The sequence below is a fragment of the Gopherus flavomarginatus genome, chromosome 4 (assembly GCF_025201925.1).
Source record: "Gopherus flavomarginatus isolate rGopFla2 chromosome 4, rGopFla2.mat.asm, whole genome shotgun sequence".
In the NCBI taxonomy this organism is placed as follows: domain Eukaryota; kingdom Metazoa; phylum Chordata; order Testudines; family Testudinidae; genus Gopherus; species Gopherus flavomarginatus.
The window spans coordinates 154,630,225-154,650,783 of NC_066620.1; the positions used below are offsets into that span (position 1 = coordinate 154,630,225).

At 43.9% G+C, this 20,559-nt stretch overlaps 1 protein-coding gene across 2 annotated transcripts in view; it reads right to left on the reverse strand.

Moving 5' to 3' along the window:
• Positions 1-20,559, reverse strand: part of BCKDHB (branched chain keto acid dehydrogenase E1 subunit beta) — a 277,474-nt gene that overhangs the window by 208,763 nt on the left and 48,152 nt on the right. For both annotated transcript variants that reach the window (XM_050950169.1, XM_050950168.1), the window contains 2 exons: positions 3,035-3,168; positions 2,121-2,276 (listed from right to left, as the gene is read on the reverse strand). In XM_050950169.1, the coding sequence (XP_050806126.1) occupies positions 2,121-2,276; positions 3,035-3,168 (290 nt within the window). The remainder of the gene's footprint in view (positions 1-2,120; positions 2,277-3,034; positions 3,169-20,559) is intronic.

The window sequence follows — 20,559 nt, forward strand, 5'->3', positions numbered from 1 at the left end:
TTTTAAAAAGTGTATAGACAAGGCGAGCGAGGAGATATCTTTTATTAAGTCAGTCACCTATAGTTAGCTGCCATTTTTTTATTTTCTGCACATGCCCTATTTCAGTTGGCACCGTGTCTTTTACATTCTGGAAGAATTCTTTTCCTATATTTTTTTTTCCTTTAAAAGGAAAGTGGGGGGATATCATTTCATTTCCTTTAGATCAACCTAAATAATCTATCATTCCTATGCACCCTGTTCTACAAATCAGATATTCTTAAGAAGGGACTCTCAATAATCTTTAGAATAGTCTCAACATTTTGAAGGCTATCTTCTGCTTTAATAAATGGACACTGGTAAAAGATAAATGGGAAAAGAAAAACACATGGCCATATAACAGGAATCAGTCCGGTATGAGGTTTTTTGCATGACAAAAAGCAGCAGTTTAAAAGTAATATCACTGAAAATGTCAGGTTGCTTAAACTACTGATCCATCAAAACAGAAAGATGCTTGCAGGTTGAGAGGAAGATGGGGCTGGCTTTAGGGAATTAATATTCAAGTGTCCATCTTGGATGGAAGCAACATCATATCTTGAGTTGGACAACTTGCTGATTTTCTTCCCCTTACTTCCTAAGGTGTCCATGTTCTCCCTATTGGAAGTTAAAATACTGTATTCATTTTCGATACTGCATTCTTTTTGGAATAGTTATCTTAACCTGATGCTTGTATTGCAGTTTGTCTTTTGTTCAGAGTTACGATACTGTTAATTCCCCAGATCTGTGCTAACAGAAAAATTCCTCTCACTGATATATGCAATGCTTCATCCACCTTAGCAACAAAAACAAAACAAAAATCAATACCCAGCTCCTTGTCTCCGTAATGAAATAATAAGAATCTAGCGGGCATAAAGAACCTGAGTCTCTTCCTCATACATTCTCAATGAAAACCGCGGTAGGGACAATTCTATATGCTCCCGTTTTGAAGAGCTTTTGTGTCAAATGTAGACCAGAGACATTACTTCTTGACATCTGAGATACTTCTGGGATATCATAATGAAATCCAGTATACAAAAATAAAATGCATTCCCACCCTGAACCAGCTGTATCTAATAAAAATAAGATTTTTTTTTTTTTTGGTGAAGGGAACAAGGCGTGGGGAAGAGTTTTCAGCAAGAAATACTATACCTAATCTGATGCTCATGAGATATAATCCCAACATGTTTTTGTCTCTGTACACTAGAGAAAACAAGGAACAGCTGTGATTTTTTTTAAATGACATACAAACACTGCTTTTGCTTCAGAAGTCTTTCAATCAATCAAGTGATGAAACACTTCCTCTGTGCTAAGGGCTGGAGGCTGTGTAACCCAAGGATACATAGGTAAAAATTAACTTGAGAGAAACTGAGTTAGAAATGGTGATATCCTAGCACAGCAATATTTATTTGAAAGTTAGCCCACATTACAGTGTTTATGAAAATATACACCTAGTCAGATTTCCTCTCTCACCTCGCACATGTAAATATCACATCACACATTTGGGAAGGGAAGAGAACGGAAACACACATGACTTAAAAATTATTTACTTTGCTGTTTCTTCTTTAAAAATATCGCAACCTAAACCTTATGTTAATTAGCTATTGTAGTTAAGGACATACAGATGCATAAAAACTGGGAAATTATAAGAGTTTCCAAATCTACTATACACTGGCCATAGTGCAGATATTGGTATGTTAAATGTATGCCTTCAGAGCGATATGGTACATTAATACAAGATACCACATATGCTTACTGGGGACAAGTTACGATTACCTGAATGCTGTGCATTCTCAACAACAACAACATTGAACTTAATGTAGTCTTCAATTAATACACATCTATGTTCATCAGGTATTCTGTGCGCGCGCTTTTCTTATGTGCTAATTTTAATTCAGTTTATGATTCAGAAAATTTAAAAAACCTTAACTGCCTTTGTTTTCCTTGTCCCCTTCCTCACTTGCTCCCAGACACACAGGTAGGTACAAAGGATTAAATTCACCCAAAAAGAGTCTCTGAACCCTGCTTAGTCTCCTTTCCACAGACAGTATTTACTCTCACTCATATAATGAATTGTAAATAAAGATTAAACATGAAGATTATTGTACCTTTATTCCTGGACAATGAGCAAAAAAAGCTTCTGGACTTTGAGAATGATATAGCGCACCATGACCTACGCAACCCCATGGTGCTCTTATCGTGAGGCTTCCACAATTAAAAAGATCTCCGGAGCGATACCGATATTTTGCCGCTTCATTAACAATCTGAAAAAAGAGAATCATAATTTTAAAATCCTTCATACACATTAGTAATATTCATTCCACTAACACGAGCCAGGTATACTTATGCTGCTATACAAGCTGGGAATACAATCCAAATATTCCTGTTTCCACTACCATGTCTTTTGAACTGGACCATGCTGTGTCTAAACTTTCGATGCCTTGCCCTGCCTGCAAGCTAGGTTCAACTTTTAACCTGGACCTGTATGTTTCTGATTAAAGTATATACAAACATTAGTAAGGCAGCGAGTTTTTCAGAGAGGTTACGGAACTCACGGATTTCGCGACTTTCCGCAACCTCCGTGAAATTCCACAACTGCAGCGGCCAATGTGCCTGACGCCAGAGCCAGCCGCACCAGCCACTGCTGGAGCAGCCCCACAGCCAGGGCACTGGCTGCTGCTTGGTGGCCTGGTCCCCCCTGAGTAGCGGCAGCTCCAAGGGGCTGGGGGGAGAACAGAGCAGCACTGGCCCCAGGGCAGCTAAGATTTAGCCATGGGTATTTTTAGTAAAAGTTACAGACAGGTCACAGGCCGTGAATTTTTGTCCACAATTTTTACTAAAAATACCCATGCTTAATCTTAGCCTTAAAACATAAAACATACTCATCACTGTGAACATATTTGCAAAAATCATAATATAAAACTTGCTTCAGCTGATTATATTTTAATCCACCAGAAAAGCCATTCTCAACAGGCAATTTGTTTCCCTTAACTTCCCTAAACAACCTGTGATAGGTACTAACCTGATCAAATGCTGGAAAAATGTAGTCTGCAAACTGAATTTCTGCAATGGCTGTAGCTCCAGCAACTGCAACTCCAATACCGAATCCAACAATTCCTTGTTCACACAAAGGGGTATTGAAAACTCTGTCTTTACCTATAAAAGAAAGAGCTGCTTTAATACTTTCAACCGTAAAAAGAAAACTATTCACCTTTTGTCCCCAGATGTATACAATTTACAATATGCCTAATAGATTGACAAGTACATGGCTTTGTGGATGGCTTGCATACAGCTATAATAAGGGTTTACAACACATTTACAAACATTAGTTAAGCCTCACAAATACACCTGTAATGAAGGGAAGTATTACCCGCATTCTAGAAAAGAGATTTAAAGCCACTTGCCAAAGTTCACATAGTAAAAGAGCTAAGCACATAAATCAGAACTAATTTCCAAGCCCATGCTCTAACTGCATGAGCACACCCACTCACATGTTGAACTGCTGCCTTTGAGACAGGTCAAACTACAAAAAGGAGAGACCATAGTCTAATTCCTGGCAGACCAATTAATAGAAACCAAACTCCTAGAATATAAAATTCAAAGCACTGAGTGGAGCACAGGTGCAATGACCAAGTGGTGGTATCGTGCACTGACATGCTGGGTAAATAGGCTTTTAATACACTGCATCAAGTTCAAGCTACTTCAGAGCTATGACCCTTCCTAATTGGCCACCCTCATTCTCTACTGCATTCCCTCCACCCAATGATGTAGAACTTGACCACTTCTCCCATAACCATCATCTTTACACGTTCCTGCAAACTGCCCCCATGAACAAAACTACCTCCCTAAACTGATGTAGAAAGCCTCCTCCTTGAAATCCCTCTTCAATACCCATCATAAAAATTTATTATTAGAGAGAGAGAGAGAGAGAGAGAGAGAGAAAGAGAGAGCGCGAGCGCGATATCTAGTAAAAGAGAACATGACAGGGTAGCTAGATTCTTATGATGATCCACCGTTAGCAGCAGTTACTACTCTGCAGGCTGGCAAATTTTACAGATACAGTTTTTATTGAAGATTTTAACTAAGAAATAAGTTTCATAATCAACACACAAGCCCCAGAAGGTTCCTCCCATCTGCCCATGCAGATCGCCTTGGTTTTCTGACATCCTGTGCCAGATCAAGAAAGAGGGGCAGAAACTTGAGTGCCACGGGTGAAAAACAAAGACTGATACAGACAGGCTGAAACATAATGAACTCCTCAAAAGCTAAACACCAAGAAAACCTCCACTGAAGCTGCCAAATCCCTTCCCAAAGAGCTCTTCCAAGTAGTAAATTACTTAATCTTGAATGCGTTCAGCCTTCAACAGAACTGAGCAGCAAGCACTGTGATGAACTATCCTTCTATTGTACCAAAATGATCATGCACATATAAGAAACCTTTTCTAACAGCATGGATCTGCCACACCTCTAACACCAACCAAAATCCCCCTGCATTCCTGGAGTTAGTACATTCATTCAAAAAATTAAGTGACACCATAAAGGAGTTTCAACCCCATATTGGGTGCTGACTCATGCCCTTCCTAGTGCCACTCCTGACTGAAACAGCCAACGCTTCATTCAGAGAAAGAATCTTCCCTTCCTCCTTCAAATATGCAATAGCCTGACCAACACTGAAGAAACCCATCCTGGATACTCTGGTTTTAACCAGTTACTAGATGCTGTCAAACCTCCCACTCCTGAGCAAGCTAACAGAGAAGCTAGTTAAAGGGCAAATATAAGCTCATCTAGACCCATCAAAATCTGCATTCAGGCCAAGACATGAAGTTGGAACTGCTTTTAATTGCACTGATGGATGATCTCTTCTTGTTAATGGAAATCCTACTGGACCCCCTGGACCCCTCTGCAGCATTCAGTACTGTTGACTAGACCATACTGCTGTCTCATCTGAGAGATGTGGCACGGATACAGACAAACACATTAAAGAGGTTTGAGTCCATTCTGGAGGGTGCACCCAACCAATAGTGATCACCGCCACTAGACCACTCACTAATGGTTCCACAAAGATCAATTCTCTCTATCCTTTGCAACATCTACATGCAACCACCAGGTGAATTGATCAGATAACATGGATTCAAGTCCCAGCAGTATGCAGATGACATACAGCTCTACCTATCCCTCACCACATATGGCCACACCTCTACCACCAAGATGGCCCAGTATCCAAATGAGATCATTTCATGGATGAACAATAGTTGGCTGAAACTGAACACGAGCAAATCAGAGAAGAGGCTGGGAGGCAGAGGAAAGCATTTTGAATATTTCACAGTGCAGTCCCCTTTGGTTGAAGGTACACATCCACAATTGGTCAAGTCATTCTGTAGTTTCAGAACACTCCTCAATCCCTCCTGATGCCACACTCTGACACAACAGCATATGCAAGTAATGCTTTCTCTCCTCTCAGAGGGGCCAGATGGTTCCATCCCATCCTGGCAGATGATAGCCTGGCCTCCGTTAGTCTATGTCAGTCCTCTTAGCTAGACTACAGGAATATAATATATCTGGAGAATTTTCTTAGTGCTGAAGGCATCATACCAACTAGTATACTATGCTTCTGTGGTCTTCGAAGAAACACAGGCTACCATGAGCACATCAAATCTGTCCTCCGCTCTCTACACTATCTTCCCATAGAATTTCAAATCAAGTTCAAAGTCTTAATCTTTATCTTCAAAGAGTTCCATGGTCTGGGCCTGGAATATCTGAAAGACCACCTAAAGCTCCAGGATGAAGACTGTGGTAGACAATTCTACTCCTCTGGCACAATGGAACTCTCTACAATAAGAGTAATTTCTATTGCATATATGAGCTTTACTTTCTCGATGGCCAGCATGAACTCCACCAAAAAACTTAGGACCATCACATACCTCACCACCTCCCAAAAGTGCAACGCATATTCGTTGACCTTAGCTTCTCTAAAATAAACACATACGAACATGCTCATTAAAAAAAATACCACTACCAAAACTAGATACTCCACTTCAACCCTTGGGGAAAAAGATGATAGAACAAATAATACATGACAGATGTTAGTCGTATTGCTTAATGCACAATGGATGGCACTCAGACACTACAGTGATGAACACAGTATAAGAGCCAGTATAGAATAAATAATTCAAGAGTCAATTATTACTATATCAGACTGAAATTTGTTAGAAATCCCAAGAACATCAGTTTCAGTAGACAAGTCTATTTAATATATGTAGAAGCACTTCTACAGAACTTGCCACCGTATGTCAAAAAAAAAAAAAAAAGTGTCAAGCTTAGAAAATGTCCATATTTGCTGAATTTTTTCCCCTAAATATGTAAATAAAAGCCCATTTAGTTAGTTAAACATACTTTTTAGTATGCAGTTCATTTGCTAATCATCCATCTTCCTGTTACCAAAAAGACTGAAATCATTACTTTGTGAGATACAATGCTCAGCAAGGATCTGAAAAAGTTAGTGACCCAGCTCAAGAAGAGTTACAGACATAAATCTCTGGACATGCCTCATAACCACCTCTCAGTTATCATCACCCCTTACTTAGCCTTCCAAAATGATTCAATATTATGTCATGAGATCAAAGGGAAAGTGCTGGTAAATATGATGATGATATTATCATTCCCTTTACCACTATGCCCCCTTCAGTCTTAACACATTGAGATTATACAATATTTCAGCTATGAGGAAAAAAAGGTCTAAACTCATCTAATTTCTTTAATGAGATGTAAGGAAAAAACACTGCCAAAAATAGCATTTAAAACAAGATACATACCTAGAGTTTGATATTATTTTCTTACTTTTTGCTATTTACAGCTTGATCCTAAGAGGCCCTGAACACTCACAGCTCCCACTGAAATGAATGGGAGTCAATTAGGCACGATACCTCAAGATCAAGCACAGCACTGAACATGTTGCTGGTGTTAAACAAAGACGAAATGTATACAGAATTATGCCCACTAGGAAATGATTAAGACAAACTAGTCCTTTAACATAGGTAACTGCCATCAGATGAGAGAGAGACAAGGTGGGTAAGGTAATATCTTTTATTAAGCCAACTTCTGTTGGCGAGACAAGCTTCTGAGTTTACACAGAGCTCTTCTTCAGGTCTGGGAAACTTACTCACAGCCAAATAAGAGGTAGATCAGATTCTTTAGTGTAAGCAGTTGACATATTTCAAGGGGCCATTCAAGGTGAAGTGGCCTCTCAATACCCCTCCTGTCACAGACGGGAAAGGAAAAGGCCAGGAAAGTCAGCTGGGGGGAAAGGGGTTGACAGGGTCTGGTATCACTTTGAGAAGGTGGGTCCTTGTCTGTGGGGAACTTGCTTCTGATCATGAACTTGGAGAGGCTGGGGAGTTGTTTGAGGGCCAGAAGTGGGGTTTCAAAAAAGATTTCTTTTAGGATGGGGTCCCCATCAAGTATGGGTTCTAGTTGTTTGAAGATATACCTTAAGTGTTCCAGCATGGGATTGTAGGAAACATCTAGGGATGTGCGGTCAGAGAGGGGTTTATTTCTGTATTGAAGCAGGTTCTCTTGGGGTATTTGAATTGTGGAATGGCCATCCAATCTAATTCTTAGGTACAGTGTCCTTGTTTGATGAAGGTGGTTTTAAGTGTGTTAAGGTCTATATCCTGGACTTCCTCCTTGGACCATATTCTGTGGTATCTGAGTGCCTAGCCATAAATAACCAATTTCCTGGTGTCTCTGGGGTGGTTACTGGACCCATCAAGATAGGTGTGATGATCCATGGATTTCTTGCATATATTTGTCTGCAGGGTTTCACTTCTGAAGCTGATTGGGGTGTCTAAGAAGTTGAGGCTGGTGTGAGAGGGTTCCAAGGAGAGTTTAATGGATTGAGGTGTTTGCTGAAGTTGTGGTGGAAATCTGAGGAAGTTTTAAGTTGTCTGTCCAGAAGATGAAAATATTGGCGTATCTCAGGTATATCATTGATTTTGTGGTGCATTCATCCAGAAATTCTTCTTCAATGTGGCCCATGAAGAGGTTGGCATATTGGGGACCCATCCTAGTGCCCATGGCTGTTTCCATGGTTTGGACAAAGTGTTTGGTATTGAATGTAAAATTGTTATGGGTGAGAATGAAATGGATGAGTTTGGTGATGTGTTTGGGGCGGGTATCTGAGGGTTGTCCATTGTCTTGTAAGTATCTGAAGCAGGCAGAGCTGCCGTAATTGCGAGGGATGATGCTATATAGGGCAGTGATGGTCATGATGGTGAGGATGGTTTTCTGAGGGAGATCGTTAATGTTGTGGAGTAACTTGGGTGTGTCCTGGAGGAAGCTGGCCTATTGTACGGTGAGTGGTTTTAGGATGGTTTCTAGGAGTCCAAATATTCTTTCTGTAAGAATGCTATGGCCAGATATGACGGGTCTGCCTGGGCTCTCGTTTGTGCATCTTGGAAAGCATGCAGAAGTCCCTGCGGTGGTGACACATACCCAGAGTACAATCTATACCTATTAACAGCTGTATCACCTGAGCCTTCTTACCTGGGTCCTCTTTACACTGCTTTGCTGCTGTAACTACCAATCCTGCACACATCTTCCAGCATGTAATTCACTCCTAGATATATTGTGTGAGTGCTGCAGCCAGCCACTCTTGAATTACACACAGGGTAACAACAGCACATACCCAGTCCCAGATTTTTCCCCAGAAATGTGTGTCTTGAACGGCCCTGCCTTCTTCTGGACAATACAAGCTCACATAAAGTCCACCATTTTATTAATAGAAATGATATGAACAAATCCTGTTATGCCAAATGGATTTTCCCAGACTCTTCAATTCAAATAAACTTGTTTTATCTAAACCAGTGTATTAACTACAAAGAGAGATTTTAAGCGAACACAAGTAATGACATAAAAGAAGACATAAAAGCCAGAATTGGTTACAAGAAAAATAAAAGTAAAACACAACTAATGCCTAACTTAAACTAGGATAAATTCAAAACAAGGTCTCGCTCACCACGTTTCAGCAGTTGTACTGGCTGAACATCTATCAGTCAGGATCCCTCCCCCCCAGTCCAACGTTGCTTCCTTTGTTCTTCAGATGTCATGAATGCTGTGGGCAGAGAGAAAGAGAAAGATCATTTGTGGCATCCCCTCCCCACTTTTTATAGCCCTCCCCCTCCTTTGAGAAACTTCTCCAGCTGGGAGCAGGGTGCTAGGCACTATCCCCGGAAATGAACTCTATGCTGTTTGTTTGCTTAGATGTAGATTTTCGCCCATGACCCAAGTGGCTATTCATTGGTTGAAAAAGGTATATCACTTGCTATTTGATCTTGTTTACACCTGGCTGAGACATCAGCTTGCCCTTCGTCTTGGAGGAAGAAACAGTTACCTTTTCCATAACTCGTGTTCTTTGAGATGTGTTGCTCATGTCTATTCCATATTAGGTGTGTGTGCTTGCCACGTGCACCGGTCCCGAAAGTTCTTCCCTCGGTAGTATCCATAGGGGACCAGCTCTGGTGCCTCCTGGAGTGGCGCCTGCATGGCACGCTATAAGGGGCGCTACAGCTCCTCTCACCCTCTGTTCCTTTTTGCCGGAAATTCTGACAGTAGGGAAGGAGGGTGGGTTATGGAATGGACATGAGCAACACATCTTGAAGAACACGAGTTACGGAAAAGATAACTGCCTTTTCTTCTTCGAGTGCTTGCTCATGTTCATTCCATATTTGGTAACTCCAAAGCAGTACCCTTGGAGGTGGGTAGGAGTTCACGGATCTGTTGATTGTAACATTGCTCTGCCAAATCCAGCGTCAACTCTCACCTGCTGAGCAATGGCATAATGCGCCATGAACGCGTGGACAGAGGACCATGTTGCAGCTCTACAGATAGAGATGTGCGCTAGGAAGGCCACTGAAGATGCCTGTGCTCTCGTCAAGTGGGCTCTGACAATCAGTGGCTTGTAACAGATCGATATGCATGAGGCGATCCAATTGGATATCCTCTGTGAGGACACTGGAAGGCCCTTCATCCTATCTGCTGTAGCAATGAAGAGTTGAGTTTATTGACAGAAAGGCTTGGTACATTCTAAATAAAAAGCCAAGGCCCTTTGGACGTCCAGCACGTGAAGATGCCTCTCTCCACTGGTCTTGTGCAGTTTCAAGCAGAACACTGGAAGGAAGATGTCCTGGCTCATATGAAAGGTAGATACCATGTTCGGCAGGAAACCCGGATGGAGCCGCAGCTGATCCTTGTCTTTGTAGAAGACAGCATATGGAGATTCGGAGATCAAGGCTTTAATTTCAGAGACCTGTCTTGCCAACGACACCATCACCAGGAAAGCGACCTTCCATGACAGGTGGGAAAAGGAGCAGGAACCCAGGGAGTGGGTCTGTGAGCCTAGAGAGGACCAAGCTAAAATCCCACTGCAGGACAGGAGTCCATACCTGCAGGAAGAGTCTCTTGAGCCCTCTCAAGAGTCTGACCATCATGTCATGGGAAAACACAGTCTGTCCTTGGATCAGTGGATGAAAAGCAGAAATGGCCACGAGATGCACTCTAATGGAAGTGTGTGCCAGGCCCTGGTTCCTCAAACAGAGCAGGTACTCCAGCGCAGCTTATATGGAGGAACGCGAGAGAAAGATGTCATGCTTGGATGTCCATTGCACTCCGTTCGAACAGGTCCATTCCTCTGGGTTCAGTCACACAGCATCCACGCTGAAAGGTGGAGGGACTCTAGGTTGGGGTGTAGGAGCCATCCGTTGCCCTGTGACAGTAGGTCCAGGCAGTTGGGCAAGGGCCAGGGAGGGGCCACTGACAACCTCATGAGTAAGCCGAATCAATGCTGGCAAGGCCACGGCGGGGCGTTCATTACAACCTGCCCTTTGTCTCTCTCTTTGCCAGGACCCTCCCTGACCACGAAAGAAGAAAGGCATCAGAGAGGGAGCCCTTGCTCAGACCTTACTGAGAACAAAACCGGTGGCATTTACTGCTCTGTTTGGTAGCAAACAAGTCCACTTAGGGAGTTCCCCGCATTTGGAAGATCATGCAGGCTACCTCTAGATGGAGTCACCATTCATGGTGAAAGGAGAAGTCCCTGCTGAACTGGTCCACCAGCATATTCTTGACACCGAGAAGGTGACAAGCTTCCAGCTGGTTTTCGTGGCTGATGCAGAAGTCCCATAGACAGAGTGCCTCTTGACAGAGAGCCGATGGGCACACTCCCCCTTGTCTCTTAAAGTAGAACGTCAAGGCTGTTTTGTCTGTCAGGACTCACACCACCTTGCCCGATAGGTGGGGCAGGAAAACTCCGCATGCCAGCCAGACTGCTTGGAGCTCTTTGACGTTTATGTGCAACTTCGCCTCCTCTGGGGACCACATTTCCTGTTCCTGAAGTCGCCGAAGTGCGCACCCCAACTGAGGTCCGAGGCATCGGACACCAACTCGATGGAGTGTGGGTGGTTGTCGAACAGAACCCCCTCCAGGACTGTCCCACAGTTGGTCCACCATTGCAATGAGGTTAGTATCGCCGAGGAATGGTAACGATCTTTTCTATGGGGTCCCAGGACTGGGAATAGGCCGTTCCCAGCCATTGTTGCAGGGGCCGCATCCAGAGCCTGGTATGGCGGACCATGTAAGTGCACGCTGCCATGTGACCCAGCTTGCGCAGACAAACCCTGGCTCTGGTCAAAGGGAACACAGAGACTTCTGTGATGAAGTTCATCAACGCATGGAACCTGTCCAGCAGCAGGAACGCCCCACTGCAGATCAAGTCAAAGACTGCTCTGATGAACCTTATCCTCTGCACCAGCACTAATGTTGACTTTTTGTTGTTCACCAGTAGGCCTAGAGAGCGGCATGTGGCTTGAAGTAGGGCAACATCTCTTTGGACCTGAGACCTGGAGTTGCCTTTGACAAGCCAGTCGTCGAGGTACGGGTAGATCTGTATACCCCAGTGCTCTAGGTAAGCCACTACCACCAATATGTACTTAGTAAACACTCTCAGTGCACTCGGTAAACACTCTCAGCAGGCCGAAAAGGAGGACCACAAACTGGTAATGGTGGGGCCCCACCGTAAGCTGGAGGAAGCGTCTGTGTCTTTGAAAGATCACTGTGTGGAAGTATTAAGGGAAGGTTAAGGGAAGCATACCAGATCCAGGGAGGGAATAGAAGCCAGGGAAACCATGCTGAACTTTAACTTCTTTAGGTATTTGTTGAGGTCTCGCAGTTCCAGGATGGGCCGTAGACCACTCTTGGCCTTTGGGATTAAAAAGTATAGGGAACAGAACCCCTTGTTCTGTACTCGAGAAGAACTTCCTCCACCACTCGCAGCTGTAGCAATCCCTTTATCTCCTGCAGAAGGAGACTCTTGTGAGAGGGATCCCTGAAGAGGGATGGAGAAGGTGGGTAGGAAAGAAGGGGTAGAAAGGAACTGTAGGGTATACCCCTGCTCCACTATACTGAGAACCCATTGGTCATAGCGGTCCAAGCAGGGAGGAAAAGGGAAAGGTTGTTGGAGAACACTGGGACAGATGGATCTGGGGAACAGTCTGGTAGGTCACCCTTGGGCGCACCCTCAAAATGACCATTTGGCCCCTTGCTTGGCATGGGTCAAGCTTGACTGTGGAGAGGATGGACGCGGGTGGCTGCAGACCTTGGCTCGTTTGTGGGGCTGGTCCTGCCGAGGCAGACTCCCCTGGTCCTGCTGCTTCTGCAGTGTGAACTGCTTACACGCCGGGGCTGAGACATAAAGACCCGGGTACCAGGGCTTGTCCTGCAGTCAGGGAGCCTCACTCCATACCGAACGTATAAACAGAGCAGTCGGTACCAGGCGACCATGACTGGGTGGAGCAGTGGCTCTTGTCCGACTGGAGCCTGTCACTGAGTCCCAAAGCCGACCTGTCCAAGCGAGCAAGACAGGCATCTTGGATGGGATCTCTAAGACCGACGGCACTCGGCGGATCTGCACTGGACCCAGCAATCCACACCTCACACTTCTCTAACGGGATGAACGGAACTGGGAGCTAATACGGGCCGGTTGCTGGGAGGATCTTCCCGAGTAGAGTGACCTACTGTTAAGAGATGGGCAATGAAGGCCCGGTCTGATCCTCAATTGATCCTGTGACCAGTACCAGGCCCTTGAAAACAGTCAGGCCAATCCAGAAGTTCTTGCCTGGTGGCATGTGCCTCAGAGGGACTGCACCAATCTACTCATGAGGTATGCTTTGAGTCCCTCAATCGGTGCCCTCTGTGCAGCAACTGAAGAGGGCTACGCTTAGCCTGCCTCTCTAGTCCTGAGGCAGGATGCCTTTGGACAGGCAAGCAATGGCGGGATGTCCCTCTTGATGGGGAATGGAGCTGCTGAGGCGGGGGGGGACACAGGTCCCAGCGCGGCTTTTCCCCAAGATTGGGGTACAGCTGGAGTCAGTGGTGGACACTGAGGACATCAGGATCACCTGAGCTGCTTGAAGAGCTCTGGGCATAAATGGCACCTGAAACTGGCCAGGGCCTGTGCTGCTATCCAGAGTCATAGGCTAAGTGTGGGATGGGTTGCACCATTTAACCTGAGATGGGGCCTAACTTCCCAAGGGGGGGGGCATTGTGCTGCCAGGCACAGGTCGAAGCTCACCCCCAGCCCTCTCCTTTCCCTTACGGGAGGAAGGAGATCTTCCCCTCACAATCTTTTTCAGCTGTATAAGTAGGGGTATTGCTAGCAGACTGAGGGACGTGATCATTCCCCTCTATTCGGCATTGGTGAGGCCTCATCTGGAGTACTGTGTCCAGTTCTGGGTCCCACACTACAAGAAGGATGCGGAAAAATTGGCAAGAGTCCAGCAGAGGGCAACAAAAATGATTAGGGGGCTGAAGCACATTACTTATCAGGAGAGGCTGAGGGAACTGAGATTGTTTAGTCTGCAGAAGAGAAGAATATGGGGGGATTTGATAGTTCCTTTCAACTACCTGAAAAAGGGTTCCAAAGAGGATGATCTAGACTGTTCTCAGTGGTACCTGATGACAGAACAAGGAGTAATGGTCTCAAGTTGCAGTGCGGGGGGGGGGGGGGGTTAGGTTGGATACTAGGAAAAACTTTTTCACAAAGTGGGTGGGGAAGCACTGGAATGGGTTACCTAGGGAGGTGGTGGAATCTCCTTCTTTAGAGGTTTTTAAGGTCTGGCTTGACTAAACCCTGGCTGGGATGATTTAGTTGGGAATTGGTCCTAATTTGAGCAGGGGGTTGGACTAGATGACCTCCTGAAGTCCCTTCCAACCCTGATATTCTATGATTCTAGACCAGAGCCGTGGAAGGGGACCAGTGCACTGCCTAGTAGACGGCGCCGGGAGAGCACTCTTCATGGAGGCCGCGGTGCTCAGTGCGGCATCAGACCAGTGCTCCAAATCCATTTGGTGAGTGCCAAATCCATTAGGAGCACTTTCAAATGGATATCACACTTTTCATCCTAGGTTTAAAAGACTTGTAGATATAGCACTTGTTACTTATGTGCTCCTCGGCTAAGCACCTTAGGCAGTCAGTACGTGGATCGCTGATGGGCATAGGCTGTTTGCAGTGATCACAGGGTTTAAAGCCTGGGAACCGGGGCACGCCCCACCCCCTGGCTGAGTCCCCTTTGGGACTAATGAAGAGAACTACTAGTAAGGGTAACTAAGAAATTACTAACTATATAACTATATTACAAGTTGTTAAAGTTCGCAAGAACAGAGAACAGAACAGCACCAGCCAAAGCAGCAGAAGTTCCAGCATCATCACAGACGGCAAGAAGCAACTGAGGATGGGAGGAGCCGGGGCATCCCTTATACCGTGCCATGCAGGCACTACTCCAGGGGGCACCAGAGCCAGTCCCCTACAGATACTGCTGAGAGAAAATTTTCTGGCATCGGTGCATGTGGCAAGCACATACACCTAATAAGGAATGTACATGTGCAAGCACTCTAAGAAGAACTGGTCTGGCTGCTCCTTAGACAAGGAACATGCTTAGTACCATCATACAGCAGAATCTTGTAATTTTACATACAATGTTGCCACACATTTTATCAGGACAATATTGACCAGCAAATTATGAGTTTTCAAATGATACCTCAAGGCATACTTTGTACAAAAAGATTACTACAATAGTGTGTGGAGGGTAAATATGGGGTCCAGACTGTCACAGGTGGCTTCTTTGGGGCTGAATTTGTAGCATTTCTCTTTGAATTGTTCGGGGAAGGAAGGATTTGACGATATCGTTAAATTCCTGGGTAAATTGTGGTCTGTGCTCTTCTTTCAGTTCTTTATAGTAAGTGGTGTTGAACGACAGTTGGTTGTCCCAGTTAATGTAGTCATCACAAATGAGAACTATGATGGCACCAGAACAACAGATGAAAAACTTGCAGATGTATCTCCACTACTACAATGATCAACATATTCCACAACATACATTCAAGATCCCGGTGTGATGTTGCACCCCATAATGCTTTATAGAAATATGCTTATGCGTGTAAATAAAACATATTCCACTTATGTCCTATGCTAGAGATGCCATGTAACATATCTTTGAAATGGTTATTATCTATTGAGTGTGTTCATTCTATTTGTACGAATGTATCATTCTTGTATCTGAAACTAGGAATATAAAATATAATTCTGAGGTCCTACTGTAGTTATGCAAGTGTGGGCCATTAATGGTGGTTTGGAATCATTAACCAAGACAACTGGTTGTAAATGGCTCTGTTTACTTGCAAGTCTTCCTGTATACGCGTGTGCTGGCAAGTGGGTAATGAAGTTTTACAATGACATGTGATCGTGTCACCTGAACTGGAATCCATCTTTAGCCTAGTGCTTTTCCATTTAGAAAGAGTGGTTGGAACCCAGACAGGGATAAAAGATTCCCACCTTGTGCCAAAGATATATAAAGGGGGTGGAATCAAAGAAAGTGGACTGCAGTCGTGGGAAATCCCCTAATTACCACCTGAGCTGGAACAACGACTGTACCGGGGAAAGGACTGGGCCCAGACTAGAAGGAGGCTAGTTTGTCAAAGAAGCTTATTGAAACATCTCTGAGGGTGAGATTTACCGGCATTTAGTTTCCTACTGTATTAGGCTTAGACTCGCATGTTTTATTTTATTTTGTTTGGTAATTTACTTTGTTGTCTGTTATTACTTGGAACCACTTAAATCCTACTTTTTGTATTTAATAAAATCACTTTTTACTTATTAATTAACCCAGAGTAAGTAAGTATTAATACCGGGGGGGGGGGGGGGGCAAACAGCTGTGCATCTCTATCAGTGTTATAGAGGGTGAACAATTCATGAGTTTACCCTATATAAGCTTTATACAGGGTAAAACAGATTTATTTGGAGTTTGGACGCCATTGGGAGCTGGATATCCGAGTGTTGGAGACAGGAGCACTTCTTAAGCTGTTTTCAGTTAAGCCTGCAGCTTGTGCAGGACATGATTCAGATAGATCTGCGTTTGCAGCAGACAAGCGTGTTTGGCTCAAACAAGGCAAGGTACTGAAGTCCCAAGCTGGCAGGGAAAACGGGGTCAGAGGAAGTTTAGGCACATCACGTGGCAATCCCAAAGGGGTTTCTGTGACCAAACCGGTCACACCTGGGTCCTACACATGTGGTATATCTCATCCAGTGCACTAAATGCCCCAACAACTACTATGTGGGTGAAACCATAGAGCCACATGAACTTATGCAGAAAAATGATAAGAGACAAACACCATGTCACCTGTGGGTGAACACTTCACAAAGTGATCACTTTATCTGGCCTAGCAGTCCTCATCCTCAAGGAAACCTGTACAACACTTTCAGAAGACAATTCTGAGAGAGTTTAAATTCATAACTTTGCTAGAAACTAAAAATAAATGGACTGAACAGAGACACTGGGTTTATGGCTTATTACAACAATCTATAACCTACTAACATCCCAGCTGCCTTTTCCCCTTCCTTCTCTTCCCCTTTCTGACTGAAGGGTTATTAAATGGGCCACTTCACCTTGAAAGGTTCTGTGAAATGTATGTTAACTACTTATGCTAAGGAATCTGAGGCACCTTTTATTTAGCTATGACACTCCAAGGGCAAATCTACACTTAAAAAGCTGCATTGGCGCAGATGCACCACTGTAGCGCTTTAATGAAGACGCTCTATGCCGACAGAAGAGAGCTCTTCCGTCAGTATAGCTAATCCACTTCCATAAGAGGCGGTAGCTACATTGGCAGGAGAAGCTCTCCTGCTGACATAGCGCTCTCTACACAGGAGTTTACGTCAGAACAACTACATCATTATAGGGTGTGGATTTTTCACACCCCTGAGTGATGCAGTTAACCAAATATAGATCGGTAGTGTAGACCAGACCTAAATACATTTCCCAGACCTGAAGAACTCTGTGTAAACTCAAAAGCTTGTCTCTCTCACCAACTGAAGTTGGTACAATAAAATATATTATCTCATTCACTTTGTCTCCTGGGACCAATATGGCCACAACACCACTCCATATATCAAAGGATATTGATATTTGGTTATTGCCAATATAGCTACCACCATTATGGCTCCACATGCCATTACCAGTCTATTAGGTTACCCAATATTTAACAGGACACTTAAAGTTTAATTGTTTTGCATTAATATATAGAATCATCACGCAGAGGGAGGAGATCAGGGATATTATTTTAAATACCATCTTTTTTTTAAAATACATCATTTTTCTTAAATTACTTGCTCTGACTTTCATGTATTCTGTTTCTATGGTTTGCAACTCATTTCTCCAGAATTGTTCTCTTCATCCATGCATCCCAGTGGTCTTGGGTTCTTTTAAGTTACTTACACACAGATTGTGATGCTTCCTCTTCAGAAACTCCCTGCCAGGGAACTTGCTTTAATATTCTTTTTGAAAAAAAGCTGAATCACAAGAGTTAATGCCCAGTTAAAAATATTTTGGGTGTTTTCATAAATAAATTAAAAGCACCATAGTTGCCAAGGAAGCAGTCAGAACACACAAAGCTAGTACAGTAATTCAAATTTTGCATGGCTTTTAAAGGGTGGTAGTTCGCTGCCCAGATGTCCAGCAATCAGATACTGAAACATGATCATTTCTCATCAGCTATATCACTGCAAAAGATCTTGCAAATCAGAGAATTTTTAAACCGAGGAAAACCCATAAGTTTCGGTTCCCAAAAGACTTTATGTGCAAGATGATCAGAATTATTTTAAAATGTGTTTTTTTGTCTCCTCTTCCACATATCATGGAAAGAACACATTTAATGAGAATTGTCAATGCTGAATAGCCCAACAGACTGGAGGAGACATAGTAAACTCTTATTAGAAGAGTTCCTGAAGAGGGACAGAGACAGGTGTTGTGGAGGGGGTAGGGAGGTAAAATGAATAACGTTTTGTCCATTGTGAACAATATCTACGACTTATCTATTTGATGTTATGCATTCCCTGGTGCTGAAGACTGCTGTTAACCAGTGGCCAAAAAATGGGTGAGTAATGGTGGTCAGTTGCAGCAGTTGGGCGGAGGAGTGGTCCATTGGCATTTCAACCAACCTGTCAAAACTGATACTTGGACATGGATGTCTGGGACAAGGAAGATTGCAGGCCAGATGACTTATGCCTCAAAAATTTAGTTTTCTTCCTCTAATGGTATGTCTACACTACCCGCCGGATCGGCGGGCAGCGATCGATCAAGCAGGGGGTCGATTTATTGCACTCTCCTGTGAACTCCTGTACACCACCGACACAAGTGGCGCAGGCAGAGTCGACGGGGGAGCAACAGCAGCTGACTCACTGCAGTGAAGACACCGCGGTGAGTAGATCTAAGTACATCAACTTCAGCTACATTATTCACGTAGCTGAAGTTGCGTAACTTAGATCACTCTCCCGCCCCCAGCAGTGTAGACCAGGCCTCAGGCTCATAGCAGCATTCAGCAGGGTATTGTAAGGTGTGTAGCTTATGTTGGGACTATGGACTAAATTCCTCTTCTCGCATGTAGATACCCATCAGAGAGTGGCCCAAGAATCCTTCAAGGTGTGAGGAGAGGCATTGGTCTTTTCCATGAAGAGCTTACTGCCCTCAAAAGGGAAAATCTTCGATGGTTGACTGTACCTCCTTTGGGAAGCCTGAGAGATGGAGACAAGATGTGCACCCCATCACTACTGCCACTGAGCTAGACCTCACCACAATGTCAGCAGCATCAAGGACAGACTGTAGCGTTGTCTTTGTTACTAGCTGTCCCTCCTGAATGATGGCCTTAAATTGGTCACAATGCAACTTGGGCAGCTGTTGGTCATTCAGTTTTGAATTATTTACGTAGTCTTATTTTGCCATGAACGGTTAGTAATTGGGGATTCGAAACTGAAGTGTGGCTGAGGAGTAAGCCTTCCTCCCAAAAAGAGTCCAAATGCTTCCAGTCCCTGTCACAGCAAGTAGACCATATCTGATATTGAAGGCCACGGGAGTTAATGGGGTCCACCACGGTAGGAAAAGACAAATTCAGTATCCCTTACTAGGGGATAATTTTTTTGTCCACCTACTTGCAAGTAGGTGCCAACAACACTGGGGGTCTGCCAAAAGGTTTTTGCTGGGTCTAGAATGGCCTTGTTTATAGGTAGTGTAGGACTGAGATCTGATCAACTCCCCCCCCCCCCCCCCCATTAAAGCAGCCTTCAGTGAAACTCAGGGAGTTCACCACTAAAGTTAAAAAAAAAAAAAAAAAAAAAAAAAAAGTTCTGTTCCTGATAAAGCACCCTCACCTCAGGAATGTCCCTAACAAGAGTTATAACCACCAAGGTTGTAAAGACTCTTGGAAATTAGGGAGGATACAGAAAGAGACTCAACAATTGGTAAGATAAGCTCTGACCAGCGTTTTATGCTGATCAGCCACACAAATAGAAAAGGTCACATTTAAAGTACAATTTGGGCATGAAAGTTAAAATGTAAAGAACCTGGGCAGCAAGGAGGACACATAGGTGCCACTGCGTAATTGGTTAAAATTTTTGTTATATAGGAGTGTGAGGTAATGTGATAGGTTTAGTAAATTTGAAGAAGGGAGCTAGTTTTACCTATATAATGAAAAATGAAAAACAATGATTTTTGGGAACCATTTCTGGACTGCAGTTCAACATCAAACTACTGGAACTCTGACCTCTCTGCACGACCGTGACATGCAGAGGCATCGCCGGGAAGCCCCAGATGAATGAATCCTGACAGGCCTTAGGGTGAAATTTGCCTGTATATTGGGAGTGGTGAGCATAAGAGATTTACTTGGTATATGTATTTTGTGTGTGTTGTTAATCAATAGATGTTTAGAGTACAACTATGTAAGACTCTTTTGCTAGGAAAAGGTTCCACAGACCCATAGAACCTGGGTAAGGGCAGGTACTTAAGTTGACCAGGTTTCTTCCTGACCCTCGTGGGTAAGGATAGGTATCTTATACCCTGAGCCCTCAGAAGAGAAAGGGTGGGGGTGCCTAAATTGATTGGTATCAGAGGGGTAGCCATATTAGTCTGGATCTGAATACCCACTTCGTCAGATGCATGCCTTAGTCTATAA